The sequence below is a fragment of the Daldinia caldariorum genome, assembly GCF_022478825.1.
Source record: "Daldinia caldariorum strain CBS 122874 unplaced genomic scaffold F4812scaffold_22, whole genome shotgun sequence".
In the NCBI taxonomy this organism is placed as follows: domain Eukaryota; kingdom Fungi; phylum Ascomycota; class Sordariomycetes; order Xylariales; family Hypoxylaceae; genus Daldinia; species Daldinia caldariorum.
Window position 1 is genome coordinate 78,050 of NW_025953058.1, and position 13,683 is coordinate 91,732.

Sequence of the window (13,683 nt, forward strand, 5' to 3'; positions counted from 1 at the left end):
CTCGTGATGAAAATGTTCATATTAAAGTCTTATCAAACAACACGATGAACATACAGCTACCCCCTTTACAACATACTCTAATACTAGAACTAGGATTGGTTATATTATATAATTGTTTATTTTATTTTATTTTTTTCATTATTTACCCTTAATACGCTAATGAACTTCCCTACTTTCAGGCTTACGACGAATACACATAACAGATAGATACTCATAAAGACCAGTTTAACCTAGGAGGTATGCTAATAGGTATTTTTACTACCTACCACCTATCAACCAACTCCGCAAGCGATGCCGTGCGCACCGCGAGGGAACGGAACAGAAAAGAATCCCCATATGCTTCCAATGGATTTTTAAGAGAAAAAAGGTATCATCTGCGCCGGGCCGAATACAAACAAATTTGGGACCTTTTCTTTTCCTGCCTCTACCGGCTCAACAGATCTGTTTATTACAGCTAGCTGGACAGAAATCTGACCGGTTTCATCGGGCATATTGAGGTGATATCTATCATAAGGTCTCGCGCACCTAGAAAGTTTCCCCTATCAGCTGTCCCTCAGCCTTTACCTCTTCAGTCGTTTCGGCAGCCTCGCTTTGAGGAACGACCTCATTGGCACCTTCAGATACGGGCAGCTCTTCTTGTACATCTCCGGTTTCGCTCTTAGCCGCGTATATCTCAGCGGCAGGTTCTAGTGCCGGTTGAACTACATCCTCAATGTCTTCAACCTTCTCTGGGTCTTCAGTAACGGCGGGAACCGTCGTCACTTGCTCGGAAGACTTTTCCGAGGAAACGCTGCCCTCCTTGATAGCAGTATCGGCCGAAACCTTGGCGGTTTCGATAGCTGCTTCTGCCGTCTCAGCTTGGGCGACGACTGGAGCAACCTCCTTTGCTGATGGGGTCTTCTTGTCGGCAGGCTTTGTGCTCTCTGTTGCTGCCTTAGCCTTGTTCGTTGCAGATTGGACTCTGGACACCGCTTTCTTCGCGATCCCCTCACCATCCTTGGCCGCTACCCTCTTCTGGCTGGCTGAGGGTGTAGTCGGCTTTCGGGGTGGCGTCACTGGCGCCTTATCAGCAGTCTTGCTGGAACTGCTTGCAGTTGGGCGCATCATTCGCGCGAGGAACCCTTCGTCGACGTGACCATCCCTCTTAATAATCGGGTGATCTCTAGCCGTTGGCTTCGGAGGAGGCCCAAAACTAGGGCGTGGTCGACTAGCAGCCGAAGTCTGACGTTTCAGGCCATTCGTATTAGATGTAGTGCTCAAACTAGATAGGCTTTGCCTGCTAGGCGACCTATATGTAGTAGAACTCACGTTGTGATGCTGAGCGTTACCAGAAGCTCGCGACAGAGACTGTCTAGGAGGCTGAGCTGCGGTGCTGTTTCCAAGCTTGGAAGCGGAAGCCGCAGTGGGCGCCGTCAAAGATGACGGTAGTTTGACTGGCCGAGTCGGCGACTTAGCCTTTGGCTTTACAGACCCGGCCCCCGATGATGGGAGATCGAGGGATGCTGGTTTCTTGGTAGATGTAGCTGCCGGCTTTGCAGTCGTAGCGGCCGCCTTTTTAGGCGCTTCGCGCTCTCTGGACGATGCAGGAGTAGACCTCTTTTGAGAAGCCAGGCTCGAAGTACTGGAAGTAGGCTTCGCAGTGCTACTCGCTGGCTTAAGAGTCTTGGGCGACTTGGGAGCTTTAGACACGGGCTTAGCTGTGGTAGAAACAGCTTTGGGAGCGGGTTTAGTGGCGGTAGCGGTCTTTGTCTTGCTGCTATTTGTCGACGCGCTACTACGTCCACTCGCTGGCGCTACGCTACTTCCCCTTGACACCGATTTCTCTGTCGGATTTCCTGGTCGTAATTTCGTCCTTGTTTCCTCCTCATCTGTTACCTTGTCTGGATTTGGGTTCGGAGCCAGAGGAGGACTCGAGCTCTGCTTCTTTGGAGAAGATTTCGTGGGAGACTTAGGAGGGGCGGCTTGAACTGGCGACTCTGGGATAGATTCTTGAGACAAATTCGCTTTAAAGGCCGAAACGTTCTTAGCCATGTTCTCAGCCAAGGGCTCTGGTTTCTCGGGCACCGGCTGTGGTGTAGTAGCGTCAGTAGCGTCACTGAGCTTCTGGCTAGAAACAGAGACCGAATCCCCACTGGGCTCTCTTCTCAACCCTAACCGACCGTCCTTTTCAATCGCCACAAAGGTAGTCCGAACCTTGGAAAGCGGGCGAGGCGAATGAGTAGGAGAGGGAGATCCTGCTGAGAAAGAGAAGGCGATGTTAGCTATAGCGACTAAAGGAAGTAAAGCGTTCGGAGATTTAACAAAACAAGACGATGATGATGATGATGACGTAGCCAAGAAAGAGCTAGGAGTTGGGGATGACGATATAATTGTGGAATTTGAGCAAAGAAAACAACTGGGTTGACTTTGGGGGGTATATTTATGATAGGAATTTTGAGATTTTGAGTAGGCGATGTCTTAACAAGCCAAGTTGTCTCGACTACAGGAGAGGCGCCATACCAACTGAAACACCGGATGGACCAGGAGATCTTCCTCGATCTGGAGGGTTATTCTCACCCTTTTGTTCGAACATGGCACGGAGGTTCCTGACTCCCGACATGGTTGCGATTGATGAGCCTTTCCAAGGTTTTATGGGAAGAGCAAAAAAAGCAGGGAGCCGATCGGTTGCTACCAATCAGTTGCTACCGATCATAGATCAACAATTGTCACCGCGGGAAAGTGCAGATTTCGTTTGTAAGGATGGATGGCATGCCCTAAAGTTTTCTTTGCTTTTTCTCTTCTTTTTTTTTTTCTTCTTTTTTTTTCTTTTCCTCTTTTCTCCTCTATCGGCTGGTGGATGGAATGGGTTTGCCTGTTGGATCTTCCTTGGTTTGCCTGGCGGTCCTAGTCCAGCGGCTGGCTTATTTGTCCTGGGCCTTAGAAATTTGGAGTCGAATTGAGCTTTGCGAAAACGATAAAGAGGATTAACTTGAGATATTATTGCCCGGTATGGTAGTAATAAAGTTTATCGAACGAGGTCAGGTCGCGTTGAAGTCGTACATCAGAGGTAAAGCTTTTAAGGGGTATCGAAGATAAGGAAACTATAAAGACAAAGTTGGACTTAACGCGAATATCAACCTTGAGTTATAGGTTACCCTTCATAGTTTCTATCTTAGAATTCAACAGACAAAATGCTGCAACTAAGATGGGAAAGAAAGAAAAAAAGGGGGGGAGGGATTATAAATTCGCACGCAGTTTGGCGAAGATGTAACTATACAATTGTAAAATAAATAATACAGTTGTTGAAAAAAAAGGTGGCCCTTATTAAGGAGGGAAAAGCTTTAAAGAGAGGTAACGAGTAACTGGAGGGAACTTAATAAGTGGTGACGGCTTTAGAATTATTTGGTGGTATGTGGCCTAATAATAAGGCACGGCCTAGGCGGGCCTTAGAAGTGACCAGCAAGAGACTGGTTCCTTTAATCAAATTGCCCAGTTAGGTCCATTTGCTAGGCAGGGTGGATACCTACGGGCGTATTGGATTGTACCTGAGGTAAGTACCTAACCTAACCTAATTATACATAATCCGTACAACGCTTGGGTATTATACAAATTAGTAGGTACTGTTTTGGGGGGTTTTATTAATCTGTACCTTGATACCTAAGCCTGTAGATACCTTAGGTTAGGTAGGTTACGGTATTGTACACACGCTATTTCGCGCTTGGATAAAGTGGGGCTCAGGGGTTTGCATGAAGTCCCAAAACGTGTCTAACGGCATACCGAGGCGACCTGAGGAAGCGGGAACATTGAATTGGGACACAGAAATATTAAAGTACGGTTCGTATGAACGTCTGGTCTGACGGTTTGACAGCCTGGTCATATCGTGGTTCAATTTCAATGTCGTACATACCCGCGGACATGTGGTACATACCTAGGTACCTACGGATATCCGTACCTAAGGTTAGGTACGGTTTAACCTGGTAGACAACTTAGGAACCCAAGATTGATAACCGACAACGAGGTCAATGAATTTCAATAGATGTCACGGGGATGTAGGATGTAGCTAACCTTACTTACCTTATCTAACTTCTCCTTTCTGCTAAGATCACTGATCTCACGTAGCATCGTAGCACCGTTGCATCATAGCATCATAGCATCATAGCATCGTCGTATTGCTCCTACGTACCTAATTGTTCCTACGGACGCGTGTGTGCGAAGTTATTGCCGTCCGAAGGAGTTCATTTCCTACTTAATACCTACAAAACAGAACAGATATGCGAAAATCAAACATAGCGCATGGCGTATACTTCGTACACTTTTTTTTATACGATAAATTTAACAACTTACCTAAGACGGCCTATATTTAAGCAAGCATCCTTTATTAGTCAAGATATTTATACCTACATTAATCCTTGAATCCTTTAACCGGGCCACTAATACATGGAATAATTCTAGAATTATTTTGCAGATGAAAACCCTATGCAAGCCATCTAACATATTGTGCAATACTTACAGATCCGTACGCTACCTTATGCTATCATCAGGTTCGAAGTGCACAGATGATACATGGGTGACTACAACATGGCAACGCATAAAAAAGTCTAATGATCAATAGCTCCAAAGCCAAGAGGGAGTTCGAGAAATTGAATATTAACAAAATTACCAGAGCCGCACTGTCGAAACAAATGAACACGGGTTCGACATTTATGCGCAGCTGACAAAAGCAATCCCCCGTATTCCATCCTTATGACTCTTACTAGAGCTAGGTTGGGATTAGGTACCTACGGATTTACATAGTACAGGTTGAGAAGATCTACCTAGTCGCGCGGATGGCACGGAGTTTATAATCTTTCCTTTCTTTTCTTCTTCTTTTCCTCTCATATGCGCCAGTCAAGTCAAGGACGCATCGAAACCACAAGTGAATATAATTACCTAGGTTATATGAATATTAGGTAAGTAACATGTTTCAGGTCCGGCCCTTATTAGATACCTTATTAGGTACCTTGTAACGAACACGCATCTCCTCTATTAGATCTTTTAAAATTTCATAGGCTGTCAGTTGTCGTAAGTCTTATAAGCAAGCACCTGCGTGCAGCGGAATATTTTATCAAATAATTCCTATTTTCATTATCCTTTTATTTTTCTCTTCTTTTTTTTCGTCGTCGTCATTGTTGTAAGGCATGCATGTCGCCGAAAACCAATGGTGCAGTAATTTAACTGCATGAAATTTGTTGCATCTAAACTGCCGTGGAACCTGGAGGGAATGGGACCTCAATGAATCTGCAAGTCCGTTTACTACAGCCCGCCTAGGCCCTAGCCTACAGGCCATGTACCTAAGTAGTCCCCTGAAATTACCCCTCCGATCCCGGCCAGGGTATTGGACGAGACCCCACCACCAGAAATTTTGTCAACGGAAGCTCCGTCACGCTTCGTTCAGCTTTGCGAAGTTGATCCAGCATCACGCAACCATCCCGCAAACTCAATTGAACCTGCAACATGGCCTCCCGCGTGCTTAGAATTGGTCAGTATTTGCTACACACCTATGCCAAACATTATACATCACTCAATCAAATAAAAACACACGCATTCTAACCCGCAATCGCTCTCCCCCCCAAAAACAGGCCTCATCCCCGGTGACGGTATCGGTCGCGAAGTCATCCCCGCCGGCCGCCGAATCCTCGAAGCCCTACCGTCGTCGCTCGGGCTCAAGTTCGAGTTCTGCGACCTGCACGCGGGCTTCGGGACCTTCGAGAAGACCGGCGTCGCCCTGCCCGACCGCACCGTCGATGTCCTGCGCAACGAGTGCGACGGCGCCCTCTTCGGCGCCGTGTCCTCGCCCTCGAAAGCCGTCAAGGGCTACTCCTCTCCCATCGTCGCCCTGCGCAAGAAGCTCGACCTCTACGCCAACGTGCGCCCCGTCAAGACCGTCCGCACCGCCGCCAAGCCCATCGATATGGTCATCGTCCGCGAGAACACCGAGGACTTGTACGTGAAGGAGGAGCGCACGATCGAACGCCCCGATAGCGAGGGCGGCAAGTACGCAGAGGCTATCAAGCGCATCTCCGAGCGCGCGTCTAGCCGTATCGCTACCATAGCGGGTGAGATTGCTCTTCGCCGACAGAAGATCCGCGACTCATCCCCTTCCTTGTCTATCCACTCTCGCCCTCTCGTCACCATAACCCACAAATCCAACGTCCTATCTCAGACCGACGGCCTCTTCCGCACCGCGTCCCGCGCCGCTCTTTCCGTGCCTCGCTTCGCCTCCGCCGTCACGATCGAAGAGCAGATCGTTGACAGCATGGTGTACAAGCTCTTCCGGCAGCCCGAAGCCTACGACGTCATCGTCGCCCCGAACCTGTACGGCGACATCCTGTCCGACGGCGCCGCGGCGCTCGTCGGTTCCCTGGGCCTGGTCCCCTCGGCCAACGTCGGAGAGGGCTTCGCGATCGGCGAGCCGTGCCACGGCAGCGCGCCCGACATCGAGGGCAAGGGCATCGCCAACCCGATCGCCACGCTACGCAGCACCGCGCTCATGCTCGAGTTCCTGGACGAGCAGGACGCCGCGGCCATGATCTACGCCGCCGTCGACGCCAACCTCGAGGAAGGAAAGCTGCTGACGCCCGACCTGGGCGGCAAGGCCACGACCGAGGAGGTCGTGCAGGATATCCTTAACAGACTGTAGGTATATCCTGTACGCCAAGTCGTGTCTCCTAACAGGTCCTCGTTATCTGTAGGGACCCACCTACCTACCTGCCTAACCTAAGGTATATATACGGTTAGCAAGCGTGAGCGTTGGTCATGTTAAATACCTATGAAATGAAGAATATGAAAAGGAGAAGAGAAAAAAAAGGGGGGGTTATAGAAAAGTAGGAATCAAAGAGCAGACCAAAAAAGTTATGACCTAGACTCAAATGATACTAATCAAAAGATTTCCAATTGCAGTACATACATACCTACCTAGGTACCTCTATATCATAAAAAGAATTAAGTCGACCCAAGAAACCGGTGTAAAGACTAGAGAGAAGATGTTTCTAATTTTTTTGCCTACCTACAGTATACTAGGCGCCGTACTCTACATACACATCGAGCTATCCATAATCGTGCTCTTGAATGAAGTAGACGCCGAAATCATTTATTTCATCCTTCATGAGCATAAGCACCGGACCGAGTGCGTACCCTGCCATCCGGCCATATGCCCCCCCATGTCCCGATGTTGCACTTATATGCTTTATATACAGGTTATGTTTGCATATCGAAGTATGTCATCATGCTATATTATACACCCCATAGCCAACCGTAGTCGTAACTCCAGGGCAGGAGTATGCCTCGTCTATATTGACTAAGCCGCTAACAATGCGGCCATTATTGCGACAGCCGGCTTTCACTTACGCGCTCGGCAAGGAGGTAGTCAAATTTAAGGCTGTGGTGCCCAAAACCTTTTTCATGACCACCCGGAGCCCCAAGATAGGACTCCATTAGAGGTAAATGACTTTACTTGGTCCTCTTAGCCTCAAGCTCCTTCTCGTACTTGGCAACCAACTCTCTCCTGCAAGTGAATATTCGTTAGTTAAATTGGTGCGTTCAAATTCATAAGGTACAAGGGGAAAAAAGAAGAAAAAAGCGCCGAGTAAAGAAAAACGTACTGTAGATGCGGCGGCGCAGGCGCGTAATGCGAGAATTCCATACTGAACTCTCCCTTTCCTTGGGTAGCCGCTCTTAGCTGTGTGCTGAAGCCGAACATAGCGTTCAAACTGCAGTCGGCAATCAGTGTGAAGTCCTCGCTGCCAATCTCTGTGTCGATAATGGTCGCGTTGCGCTTGTTCATTAACATGAGAACGTTGCCCTGGAACTCGTTGGGTGCCATGATGGTGGTCTTCATCAACGGCTCCAGCACTTGGCCACCAGCCTCGGGGAAGGTCTTGCGGAACGCCATCTGCGCTGCCAAACTGAAAGCGAAATCGGAAGAGTCCGTGACGTGCGTTGCACCGTCATTTACCACCATGCGGGCTCCAATAACCTTGTGACCTAGCAGCGGGCCCTTCTCACAAGCAATTTCGAAACCCTTAGCACAGGCAGAGATGAACTTGTCGGGAATAGTACCGCCCACAACCTGGTTGGAGAAGCTGTTCTTCTCTGGCTCGTCATTTGGTTCGATCCATCCACCCACACGAGCAAAGTCACCAGGTCCACCGGTTTGCCTCTTTAGGAGATAGTCGAAATCAGCCTTGTTGCTGATAGTCTCACGGTAGGCTACTCGGGGTTGGCCAGTGATACACTCGACCTTATATTCTCGTCGCAGACGCTCGATGTAAATTTCCAAGTGTAATTCACCCATACCCGAGATGATGGTCTCCTCACTTTCCTCGTCAACGAACAATCTAAAGGTAGGATCTTCACGTTGGAATCGGTTCATCGCTTTACTGAAGTTGTCGGCATCCGTACTTCGCTTGGGCTTAATAGAAAGCGACATAACTGCATCAGGTACGAACATAGAAGACATAGTATACGGCAAGTTTCCGTCGGTGAAAGTATCGCCTGACGCGCATTCGACACCGAACACAGCGCAAATCTCACCAGCTCCGATCTCATTGACATCCTCCATTTCGTTGGAATGCATTCGTACGATTCGGGGAATTCTGACCTTCTTATCGGTTCGCGAGTTGAAAAGGTAAGTACCCTTCTTCAGGGTACCCTGGTAAACTCGGATGTATGTAAGCTGGCCGTAATTGTTCTCTTCGAGCTTGAATGCCAGTCCAACGAACGGCAGTGAGTTATAAGGGACCAGCTGGGTTTCGGCCTCGTTCTTGGAGCGATCCAATGCCACATTATTGACGTCGGCAGGGTTGGGCAGGTAGTCACAAACAGCATCAAGAAGGGGTTGGATAGATTTGTCGGCTAAAGCAGAACCCATCATAACCGGAGTGAATTTCAAGTTAATCGTTGATCTCCGGATAGCGGCCATGATTTGTTCGTTGGATGGGGTGCTTTCTTCTAAGAAAATTTCGGCGATCTCGTCATCGACATCTGCCAATTTCTCGATAAGTTCCTGGCGCTTTTGTTCCGCAAATTCCTTTAAGTCTTCGGGGACGGGGCCGGTTCGAACAATTGTTCCCCTAGGGCCTTCGCTGTAGATGGCCTTCATACCGATCAGGTCAACAACACCCTTGAACTGGTCCTCGGTACCAATCGGTATTTGGATAGCAGCGGCCGGGATCTTTAATTTGGAGTTGATCTGTTCAACAGCCTTCCAGGGATTGGCGCCCATTCGGTCCATCTTGTTCACGAAACTGATTCGAGGAATGTTGTATCGCTTCATCTGTCTGTCTACGGTAATTGTCTGGGACTGAACGCCGCTGACAGCGCAAAGAATCATGACGGCTCCATCCAAAACTCTCAGGGCACGTTCGACCTCGATAGTAAAGTCGATATGTCCTGGGGTATCAATCAAGTTGATATGGTAGGTATTTTCTTGACCATCCTCTACCTTCTTCCAGTCACAGAACGTGGCAGCGGACTGGATGGTAATTCCCTTCTCTCGTTCAAGCTCCATAGAGTCCATCTTGGCGCCGGCGCCATCTCTGCCTCGTACTTCGTGAATAGCCTTGATTCGTCCGGTATAGAACAGTACACGTTCAGTAGCTGTGGTTTTTCCACTGTCAATGTGTGCCTATGCCGAAGTTTAGCATGATCCCTCCCTGCGCATTCTCGCAGAAGCGGTTGTTAACGTACAGCGATACCAATGTTGCGCACTCTGGATAATCGCTTCTTCTCTTCTGTGCTCATCTTGGCGAAGACTGCTTCAGGTGTGAGGCTCGCGGCCTCCTCGGCAGCTTTCTTCAGACTGGCAATTGGACATCAGTAAGTCGGCCATGCCACCATTCATCCGTAAAAACAACTCGAGATAGTACAATAGTACAACAGTACAGGGAAGCTTACGCTGCGGTGGCGGCGGCGGAACCGACTGCGGCAAATCTCGGCTTTGTGAGGTTGAAGTATCTTCTTCCCTCTACACGTAACGGAGCAGCGATCAACTGGGCAGGAGAACGAGATCCCGGGACTCTGGAGCCCACACTGAGAAATCGAGCACTGCATCTCGACCCTAAGATCCGGCTGTCATTGAGGACAGCTACGGCACGCTGCACCCTCATAATTCCTAACACGCAAACGAATGCAGAAACGAAGGTGTTTGAAGAAGAAGGACCGCAACGAAAGAAGAAAAAAGAAAGGGCACAAGGTCAAAGATAAGCTGCCGTTCGATTGTGGACGGTAGCGTTCAATATTTTATTTTCTCTTTCCTCGATATCGATGAAAGCTAAGAATTTTTCGGGGCAATTGGAAAGCGATAACGGCTTATCGGGGAGCTAAATCCCACCCACCCCTCAGGAACCACTCACAGTGCGTCAATTCCACATCAATTCCACATCTTTAATCTTTAAGAGGTACCTAAGTACTTCTACTACTACCAATGTCACCTGCAATTCCACTTACACCACGGAGGTATATTCTTACTTCCATCATACTACAATATAATTGAGTAGCCGTCACCAAATTTCTAATATAGCATTATTACCGCTCTTAATTATTTTTATAATGCTCTGTAAGACCCAACCAATCTATACCTAGTTAGATAGAATCACGAACCGTAGGTATGCTTCAAATATTGAACGGTTCAGCATCGATTTTTATCCAAAACACCACCTATTCGACTGGACATATATAAATAAATAAAGATGACGGTAAATCAGAAATGATGCACCAATGTAACCCAACCCGATTCGCTTTCGATCAAATGCTCCTAGAAAAGCAGGAAAAATCCGCTGCCCACAGTTACAAGACCCATACTAGCTCCTATTACAGCTATCCTGGACCAGTCTAAAGGAGGCGGGAGTGAGGCGGCAGATTCCTTATCGTCCTGGAAGCCACCGCTGGCACCGTACGATGGCGTCGTGAGAGAACCGCTCTGGGTGACTTCTGCTTGGTTAGGCGCCGCAGTGGCCGAGGGGATTTGAGCACCCTCGCTAGGGAAGGCCACTACGTTAGACGTGGTGGAATTGAAGTCTGTAGGCGCAAGGGCGACTTCGTTGTTGACTAAATCGTAGACCACATAAGCGGACCGTAAGAAGGTGTCTCCTAGAAGGAATGTGGTACTGCTGCTGCTGAAATTTTGGATGCCAAATTGGCAGGCCGCTTCTCCTGCGTTTGGACCATCTGGCAGCGGGATTGATCTGCTGCCACTAGTCAGGGGTAGAACAAGCTCATCCATCGTTACATTAATAACTGGACCGCCAGTGCCTCCGAATCCGAATGAGAAGTGACCTTGGCTATTTTTCATGTCGCAAGGGAGTAGCGCAAGGCTCACTTCGTCGTAATACACGGCGCCCACCTCCTGCCAGATTTGTTCTGCTAGCTCTGTTGGCAAGTAGCTGAATGTAGTGCCAGAGTCGAGGATAACAGGAATAGGAAAATCGGCGGCAAGGGAGTCGGTTCCTGACGAAGATGAAGCTTGGATGGACGTTAAGGCGACAGTGAAGGACGAGAAAATTCCAGAGCGTGAGTCTTTGTAGATGTTTATTCGAGTAAGGTCGCCACGGTACTTTTCAGTATCTATCCCGCCAAACAAGATACTACCAGTACTCGCGTCTAAATCATTCAACCACAGGCTGTACGCATTTGTCGCAATGAGGCCTTGCTTCTGCATCAATAACGGGAGATTATCGTATACGGAAGAAGTAGAGCGGGTGCTGTCAACAATAGCCTCGCTAGCAGCATATCCCACACCGACGAGACCGTAGGGGATGTCGGTGTTGATACCGAGGCCCATGGTCAGATTGGTCAACTTCGCGCCGCCGATTTCAAACGTCTCTGTGATGTAGTCGCCCTTGGCGTGGCTGCCGTCGACATAGGAGATGCTAAACTCATTTTCCCCTACGACCGAGAAAGTTGTAGACTCGCTTTCGTCAACTAAAGAAATATAAGACGTTGAGTTAGTTATGGTAAACTCTCACGATATACACTATTTTTGAGCCGCCTTAGGATGTGGTTATCACTTACAAGACCCTAAAGTGCAGCCCTGGTTATCAGAGGTTTCTTGGCAGACACTGGAACTACGTGAAGGTACCCAGATGTCGCTGGATCCTGTATCGAGTTGCAATGTTAAATTCTGGCCTGGGGTTCCAACCGTACAGGAGGCGAAGTAACCTCCTCTGAGCTTCTCGTTGGTGATAATCTCAGTGACTGTCCCATCTTGTCGTCTCGTAAGCTTGGTTTCTGTCTGTCTCCTATATATGTCCCATTGCACAACTTGCGCATGAGCAACAGAAGCGGCCAATGCGCCGGCCGCAAAAGTCGCTACAGTTTTCATACTTCAGATGATCTGAACCGGAACCACTAAGAAGTTCGGACTGATAAGTAATTGTGAAGGGATTTGGCGCAGTGTAAGTACTCGAGTAATTAGCCAAGAGATTGGTTCCGTGGGGTAACCCAAGCAAGCCAGCTGTTTAAGGTTCCTCGTAGGATGATGGGATGATGAGATGTCGGGATGACGCGGCCTATTACTTTACGGACCGGCCTCGAACCAGAGGGAAATCAGATGAGTGAAGAAATAAGACCAAACAGAAGAGAATGCGACTCGAGGATGAATGGTATAATAAGGAAATTAGGAAGACGCCAGCGGCTAATAAAGAAAGAGAAAAAGAGTGGATTATATGAGTGAATGAATAATACAACAGACAAGCGACAAGACCAACCCAGCAGGTAACGGACGAATGTGAGAGTGAGAATAGAGATGGAGATGTGAAGTCCCAGCCTGGATGCCAAGGAGGAATTTAGCCAAGGCGATTTGCGCCAAGACGATTAGGACGACCTGAAATGACTAAAAACGACTAGGTAAAAAATGGGAGGATGGTTAGATACCTAAACCTTAAAGTGGCGGAAGTGACGGGTCAGAAAAGATGCTAAAAGATGCTAAAGGCTGCTAAGCTTTTTAAGTTGCCGAGAAAGAAAGAGGGCTACCTACCTGGTATTCCTTGGATCTTGTGTACCGTGAGATTATACCGCGAGGTTATTTTAATACAGTTGTTTGCGGCAGTGCGACCGAACTATAGACGACTAGGAAAGGTTACGCGTATTAGTAATTCAAATAAAAAAGATAGGACGATACCCAAGTAGTAAAAAAATCATTATTTATAAAAAGGGGGATAGGAGAGCGGCTACAAGATGACGAAGCGCCTGAATCAGGTCTGCATCGCATTGCGTGGTTATTACTACCTACGTTACCAGCCTACAGTTGTAATTTTTGCAGGGCATCGTAGGAGGTACCTAACTGTAAGGATATTATGTGGTACCGAATTGTACAATACAATACCTAGTTAGCTCAGCTTTGTACCCCATCCTGCCGGTTTGCCGAGAGGCAGGGTGCAACCGGTAAATCGAGAGGCGCAGCAGAGGCGAAATCAATTATATCTTTAGGTACCTAGGTACAGCCTGACGGCAATAGCAACAGTTTAGCGTACCTACTAACTAGCGTAAACACCATCCACTAGCTACAACGCTTCTGCGATGGTCTTTTTACTACCTACCACCCTGCCACCTACCACCTGACCTGATGCCTACAAGGCATCCTTCTTAAAATAAATTGTCTTGTCTTAAACAATGATTATTATCTTTTCCTCTTCTCTTCCACTTCACTTCTACTTCAAGTTCTATCAA

The 13,683-nt window shown here is 48.1% G+C and overlaps 4 protein-coding genes across 4 annotated transcripts; 1 reads left to right on the top strand and 3 right to left on the bottom strand.

The window, feature by feature from the left end:
• Positions 1–525: 525 nt before the first annotated feature.
• Positions 526–2,599, bottom strand: F4812DRAFT_463056 (uncharacterized protein; the record flags this gene model as incomplete). The annotated part of the gene is made up of 2 exons (XM_047938146.1): positions 526–2,234; positions 2,500–2,599. 2 exons carry the CDS (start codon positions 2,597–2,599, stop codon positions 526–528), a joined length of 1,809 nt encoding a protein of 602 aa, XP_047786314.1.
• A 2,838-nt stretch (positions 2,600–5,437) lies between these two features.
• On the top strand, positions 5,438–6,972 carry F4812DRAFT_444161 (Isocitrate/isopropylmalate dehydrogenase). The gene is made up of 2 exons (XM_047935471.1): positions 5,438–5,497; positions 5,598–6,972. The coding sequence occupies exons 1-2, from the start codon at positions 5,473–5,475 to the stop codon at positions 6,656–6,658; spliced, it is 1,086 nt and encodes a 361-aa protein (XP_047786315.1). The 5' UTR covers positions 5,438–5,472; the 3' UTR covers positions 6,659–6,972.
• Positions 6,973–7,393: 421 nt separating this feature from the next.
• On the bottom strand, positions 7,394–10,447 carry F4812DRAFT_219247 (translation elongation factor G). The gene is made up of 4 exons (XM_047930425.1): positions 9,913–10,447; positions 9,706–9,817; positions 7,620–9,643; positions 7,394–7,522 (listed from the first exon to the last, which is right to left on the bottom strand). Exons 1-4 carry the CDS (start codon positions 10,122–10,124, stop codon positions 7,468–7,470), a joined length of 2,403 nt encoding a protein of 800 aa, XP_047786316.1. The 5' UTR covers positions 10,125–10,447; the 3' UTR covers positions 7,394–7,467.
• On the bottom strand, positions 10,246–12,631 carry F4812DRAFT_219306 (acid protease). Its single transcript, XM_047930426.1, has 2 exons — positions 12,028–12,631; positions 10,246–11,937 (listed from the first exon to the last, which is right to left on the bottom strand). Exons 1-2 carry the CDS (start codon positions 12,335–12,337, stop codon positions 10,772–10,774), a joined length of 1,476 nt encoding a protein of 491 aa, XP_047786317.1. The 5' UTR covers positions 12,338–12,631; the 3' UTR covers positions 10,246–10,771.
• Positions 12,632–13,683: the final 1,052 nt, after the last annotated feature.